This window comes from Coenobita brevimanus, chromosome 78, assembly GCF_032717465.1.
Source record: "Coenobita brevimanus isolate Jiangsu-jjx chromosome 78, ASM3271746v2, whole genome shotgun sequence".
Lineage (NCBI taxonomy): Eukaryota > Metazoa > Arthropoda > Malacostraca > Decapoda > Coenobitidae > Coenobita > Coenobita brevimanus.
Window position 1 is genome coordinate 25,006,113 of NC_137031.1, and position 7,500 is coordinate 25,013,612.

General features: G+C 41.0%; 1 protein-coding gene across 1 annotated transcript in view; it reads left to right on the plus strand.

Annotated features, from left to right (window-relative positions):
• LOC145408757 (uncharacterized) overlaps positions 1-7,500 on the plus strand; it is a 138,050-nt gene that overhangs the window by 34,206 nt on the left and 96,344 nt on the right. The window contains 1 exon segment of the mRNA XM_080279413.1: positions 2,352-3,408. Within this exon segment, the coding sequence (XP_080135539.1) occupies positions 2,352-3,408 (1,057 nt within the window).

Genomic DNA, 7,500 nt, shown 5'->3' on the forward strand with positions numbered 1-7,500 from the left:
GAATACTGTAAGATACTGTTCTGTGGCACCTTATCTACTGTGTAAGGCCTGGCACTGTATCTACACTCTTAGGTCTTCATGACAGTTAAGTCTTTTCACTGCTGCACGCCGGTATCAGTAAGTATACCATACGAGGCCGGACGTCAGGTGAAAATATGTGAGATATTATATCCTGGCACTGTATCTACTGTGTAAGTCTTCATGTATCATAGTACAGTCCTGCAGTCCACGGGGTTCACCTGCTCCAACACACAGTACTCTACTCTTAACTTCACATCCTACCTCAGGCTTGATGACATGCTTCATTAAGACTTCTTTTTGATCAATTTATTTAACCTACTGCATCATAATATTCCCTCATACATTACTAATAAGGTTTTAAGATCTACTATTGATGCTCATGAAGGCTCATAGCTACAAGAGGCAAAATAGATAGCTGAGGAAGATGGGGAACGAAATCTGTCACAATACGACCCCTCACATCCATTATAATAGTTACTCAGTCCTTTACTTCACTACATTCACCTTCCCAGACACTGCAACCATGTCTGTCAGGTAAGGATGAATGCAACTTATTACCATTGTGTATACTGTTGATTCCTTTATATACTCCTTCATGGTACTATACCATGGTAGGTCTCCATGGTAGTTATTGACGTTAGCCCCTTCACGATCCATCTGTGCATTCCTTCACGGTACTAAGGCTTTTTCATGGTAGTATCTTAGGCTAGACCCCTTCACGATACCATTATGCACTTCTTCATGGTACTATATACTTATGGGAGTTCTTCATGGTATTTAGCTAGCCTTTTCACTACACTGGGTATAGGCGCGCCAATACATCTTTCCAATTTTCCAATTTTCCTACACCAACAATGCCCTGCAATCTGGGTGTAGCAAGAAGGTACACTATTATGCTTACTGTCTAGGGTGTGTATATTTAGCCAGTTCCTTCATTACACCCGGGTTAGCTACACCAATACACAGGTCCATGATTACCAGGCTGACATTACACCCAGGGTAGGTTAGGCTATAATAAGCTATCACGAGAAGGAAAGTAAAAATATCATTCAATTTTAATAACTATCTGGGATGTAGGACGTTTGCTTCTCATCATTGGGGTAAAAATGAGCAGGTTTCACTCCTATTCGTTGTGGTTAGAGGAGCTTGCTTTCAAATGAAGATCTGCTTCTATGAGTTAGCATTTTGCCTCTCATAGGACAGATTTTGAGGAGATGAAGACACCAAAAACTGCCTTATGTCCAGTTCCACCTGAGTTCAAAATGACCCCACAAATTACACCAAAAGTATTTTCCAATACATTCTGAAGTCCTTGATCATTGGGATGTGAAAGAAGTGAGCTAACCTACTTAAAGACATTCCATTCTCCCTCACTTTGGCCACAAACAATGCTCTCTTTGGTGAAATCTATAAATAGATCACAAAATAAAACAACTTTCCAACATAGCCTTAAGTCTTCGGGCATTGAAAATGAAAGAAATGAGCAAACTTACTAAAAAACATCCCCTTCTCTCACACTTTGGCCTTAAATCAGCCTCCCCTTGGTGAAAACTGCGTCTCATCCACGAATGACACTAATCTTAAAATCATGCAGAGACTTCGCAGTCATGACATGTATATATCAACTTTCTCTTGCATCTTCAGCCTTGATTTCTAAACAGTACGGTCGTTCTCCCTGACCTACCTAATTACCTCTTAATGCCATCTTCCGGAATGCCGAAGGCGATGACTGAGGCTTCTTCCTTACCGATTTCTACTACTACTACTGCTTCTTTTTCTTCTTCCACTACCACTACTAGTCTGCTACTATTACTACTACTTATTCTCCTCTCTCTTCTTCTCTTCCACCTCCTTCTTCTTCTTCTTCATCTTCCATACTACTACTACTGCTGCTGCTGTTACTACTACTACTGCCTCTAATACTACTGTTACGACTATTTCTTGTTCTTGTTCTTTATCTCCTCCTGCTCCTCCCACTACTACTGCTACTGCTACATTTATAGTTCTACCACTACTACTACTACTACTACTATTTCCACCACTACCACCACCACAACCACCGTTACTACTACTGTGACTATTACTACACTGTTTCTACAGGTCTTCCACACTGTTACTACCACTACCACCACCTCCACTACCACCATCTCCACCACCACCACTACTGCTACTACTACTACTACTACTACTACTACTGTCTCCACAGGTCTTCCACACTCCTACTACTACTACTACTACTACTACTACACTATTTCCATAGGTTTTCCACACTATTACTACCACCACCACCACCACCACCACAACTACTACTACTACTACTATCTCCACAGGTCTTCCACATCTGCCAAGCTGATGGACGTATCGATTCCTTCCTTTGTCCCAACGGTACTGTTTTCAACCAACAGTACTTTGTGTGTGACTGGTGGTACAACTTCGACTGTGCCACCGCTCCCAGTTTCTATGGTCTCAACGCCAATATTGGACTCGTCAACGGCAACGGTGTCAACGGTAACGGTGTCAACGGTAACAGTGTCAACGGTAACGGCATCAATGGTAACGGTGTCAACGGTAACGGTGTCAACGGTATCGGAATCAATGGTAACGGTGTCAACGGTAACGGTGTCAACGGTAACGGTGTCAGCGGTAACGGTATCAATGGTAACGGCATCAACGGTAATGGTTATGGTAATGGTGCAAATGGTATCGTTTTCAACGGTATTAGCGGTAATAGAATAAACGGTAATGGCTATGGAAACATCAACGGTAACGGTGTCAACGGTATCGGCATCAATGGTAACGGTTATGGTGTGAATGGTAATGGTATAAACGGTAACGGCATAAACGGAAATGGTTACGGTAATGGTGTAAATGGTAACGGTAACAACGGTATTAACGGTAACTGGATCAACGGTAACGGTATCAATGGTAACGGTATCAACGGTAATGGCTATGGAAATGGTGTGAATGGTAACGGTATCAACGGTAATGGTTACAGTTACGGGCGTCGCAACAGTAACGGAGCCATCATTGGCAACGGTGTCAACAGAAACGGCCTAATCAACGTTAATGGCAACGGAAACGGCTACATCAACGGTTACACAAACGGTAACGGTGCAATCAAAGGTAATGGGGCAATCAACGGTAACGGGGCAATCAACGGTAACGGGGCAATCAACGGTAATGGAGCTGTCAACGGCAACGTCTACACAAATGGGTATACAAATGACAACGGTGCAATCAACGGTAACGGAGTAACCAACGGTAACGGCTACACAAACGGTAACGGTAATCGAGTAATCAACGGTAACGTTGCAATAAACGGTAACGGTGCGATCAACGGTAACGGTAATCGAGTAATCAACGGTAACGGTGCAATCAATGGTAACGGTAACGGTATAACTAACGGGCTATACCAAACTCCCAGCTTTTAATAGTAATCTATATAAATTATTGCCCTATAGATGTATATATATAAATTTCTATATAAATAATATAAATAAAATATAATTATTTACAGGTAGGTGCCAGGTAGACTAGACAGGTAAGATGCTAATTAATTTCACTTGTGTTGGATTCTTCACATTTTTGCGACTTTCAGACGGTTATTCTCAGCTTAGAGGGATTTCTCGGGCTGAAGGGGTTAAGGGAGGCTTGGGCTGCCTTCTCGTCGGGTAAGGTACTCCCTAACAACTGTTCCTAAGCGATATATTTTGCTGAATACACTTTGCCTTCCTGTTACTTAAGTCATTCTGAAAAATAAATCTGTGAGGCAGAGGTGTTAGGGAGCTGTCTTAACTGCCGAGAATACGAACCTTGGACTCATAAGGAAGCTCCCTAATACCTCTTCCTTAGTGATTTATTTTTTGGATATGGCTGCGTAATATCCTTTAGCACGTTATCCATGCAGAGTATGGCGATATTGGAAGGGTTTATGGACCACCGGATAGGACAGTAATGTATAATACACAAAATAAGTCGCATGGGAAACGGTGTTAGGGAGCTTCCTTAACCGAGAATACTGCCCATGACTGAACTCCAGACCTGAAAAAACCGTCTGAACAGAAAATTATAAAACCCTTAGCCTTCCGCTGCTACTACTAATGTTCACTGCTAACTTAATATGTTTTTTCTCAGTTGTAAAGGGGGAAAATCGTCTCTATCAACCTCTCAGTGGGAAGACGATTTTTGAATTTATTTCAGATGCCTTCAGGGGCGAAAATCCGTCTTCACTTACCCCTCAGTAGGATTATTTTTTCAGTTCATTTCAGCTGCCCTCAGACGATTTTATTCAGCTTTGGATGGACTTGGTGTATTCGGGGAGGTTGGGGAAGGCTTTATCTAATCCCCCCAGCTCCACCTCTTCCTCCCCAGCTGCATAAAATCGTATGGAGAGCAAGAAGAAAGTCCTTCACGTCTCCCTAGCTCAAACCACCAGGATATATAGACGGTTTTCCCCATCTGAAGTCTAACAGTGAAAGAGTTAAGACTACCCTGTTCCTCAGATCTGACTCAGTACTGCCTACCAGCTGAGAAAAAGCGTCAAGTGAAGCCTAATTAGCAGCCGGGTTGAGCTAGCGAGGTGCACGTAACAGGTCAAAGGTCACGAGGTCAAGGTGTCAATGATTACTTAGTGTCTTCTGGATATGCTTACGTTATTCACATCAAAGATTAATATTTCAGGCCAAATTCATGTAATATATTTAAATTTGGTTTGAATATGTTTTTAAATTTATATATACAGTTTTCATTAATAGCCTATATTCTTTCAAAATTTGCAATCTAATAGTTTTTTTATATATTATTCTGATGTCAATACGGCAGTCATTTTTTTTTTTTTTTTTTTTTTTTTTACCATCAAACTTAGGGATAATATTCAAAATTCTGCCTTAACATAATTTATTTATTTGGCTGTCTGTTCTCTCATTAATATTAGAAAACGTTTAACTCCTTTTTAAAAATTATATTCTTAATGGTAGCCTACTTCATGATTTACTAATTTACCTAAAGGGCTCCTTAAATTTATGCCCTAAAAAGATATTCCTTTGACTGCATAAAATTTCTAGTTCAGATCTAAGCAATGCACTTAAAATTTTGTCTTGAGATGGTCTATTTTGATGTTATAAAAATGTGGGGCCAATATTTGTAAATGAAAAGGGATATATAATTTTTATTACTCACCATTCAGGAGATTTTTGCTATCGTCTAATAATATTTTCAATTTTTCCCCGCCAGATATCAGCCTATTCCCAGTTCTCATTTCTTTCATTCTATATGCATTTGGTCAAAGGGATAATTGTATATTTTTCAAATTAATCTCTAAATCAGTGCTGTCTATTTAAACTCTTGCCTGAAATGAGAAACATATTTCCTGCTTAACATTTTGATGTTTGTAAGTATTAGGCCACTTACTTCTAAATATAACAGAGATAGCTCCTGCCTAGACGCTGAGGAAGACTGATAGTATGAGTGAAAGATGACCTGGTTGTAATGTATCCTCCATGCTCTCCTCCCTCTCAGTATTTTCCCATCTCTTCCAATGATCCTAGGCACTAGTTATCTTCAAAGTGTATGGAGAAATACATGGACTGGTGAAGAGTGATGGTCTTATTCTACGATCATGTCTTGCTGTAATTCATTTCGCTACCTCAAGACGGCTTACCCATTCCAAGAAATCTCTCTCTTATCGAAAGAATTTGGTAAGCTTACATCAGACCCAACCCAGACCGAACACCCTCATCAAATTCGATATCTGAACCTTAAAATTCCGAAGAAGTCTTTCTCAGACATCTCTCTGGTCTACTTTAGTTCAAATGTCTATCCTAAATTCGAAATCTGAACCTCAAAAGTTCGAAATATCTCTCTGAAGCATCTATTTGAGACCCACCAGCTCGAAACGTCTCTCTGAAGAGTCTCTTTGAACCCCACCCGCTCGAAACGTCTCTCTGAAGCATCTCTCTGACCTTCTTCAGGCTCTCTCAGTGAAAATAAGTTTCGGGAAGTAGCAAAGAGTAATAGATAAAGATGTTGTACTGAAAGGCTAATCTAACGCTAGGATCAATTTCTTATATGCTAGGTGCTGGGGAGGGAAGCCTTCATGGGGTGGCACAGATATAACGGGGCGGTTGAGCTGCCTGGTTATACAAAAGTCCCTCAGCTCCCTCCCCATCCACCAGAGAGTAGGATGGTGGACTGCAGGAGAGGGGAAATTTCAGCCTGCAGTCTACTGGGTTCATATTTATATCAGCAAGGGTTACTGCTGCTACTACTACTACTACTACAGTACTTGTACAATATTGCTCACGAAGCTTAAGTATTACATTTTAGAATATATTTAGCGCCATATGCAGATTTATATTTTGTGCCATAAGTCATTCATGGATCTTTTTCCTTTTGCAATAATTGTTTGTATATTATAATTTATGGGAAAATGCAATAAAAAAGTGTGCACTTATTCTGTGTCTTCTTCGCCTTCGAGGACAATTTGTAAAAGAATCATTATTATTATTATTATTATTATCATCATCATCATCATCATCATTTAATTTTCTTCATATTCCTCCTCCTCTTCTTCCTCCTCATTCTCCTCTTCGTCTTCCTCCTCCTCCTCCTCCTCCTCCTCTTCTTCTTCTTCTTCTCCACCTCCTCTTCCTCTTCCTTCTCCTCCTCTTCATCATCATCATCATTATCATCATCATCATCTAATTTTCTTCATCTTCCTCCTCTTCTTCTTCCTCCTACTCCTTCTCCCCCTCCTCCTCCAGCTTCTCCCCCTCTTCCTCCCCCTCCTCCTCATCATCATAATCAACAACCCCCCCATCATCACTCAAACTCTATATTCCTCTCCCATAATTGAAGTGGAAGTAACCAAGAAAGTAAACCACAGAGAGACACGAAAATATTAACCCACATTTGTCCTAACTTTTAACTCTCCCAGGCCTCTATAACTCACTTGATAAATTCTTCTAGACTTCTCCCAATCTTGAGACAGTCTGCTGGTGATCCTACATTAAAATATAAAACACTAGAGTTTATGACTGAGTTAATGCAGGATGTTAATGATTTCTGTGATCACCAGAATCGTTGGTGAAGTTGAAATTGAAAGTGGAAATAAAGGGGTGAAGTTTTTTGTTTTGCTAATAAACACACACACACACACACACACACACACACAAAATCATACAAGCACCTATCCACCCACCCTGCCTCTGTCTGTCTGTCTGTCTGTCTGTCTGTCTCTCTCTCTCTCTCTCTCTCTCTCTCTCTCTCTCTCTCTCTCTCTCTCAAGCACACACACACACACACACACACACACACACACACACACACACACACACACACACACACACACACACACAGGGCCGGATTCAGGGGTGGGTCCACGGGGCCTGGGCCCCGGGCCTCCCACCAGAAGGGGCCTCCCGCCAAACGTTGGGCAACTTTGACATTTTGTATTTTTCATTACCAAAACAGGGGCGATTT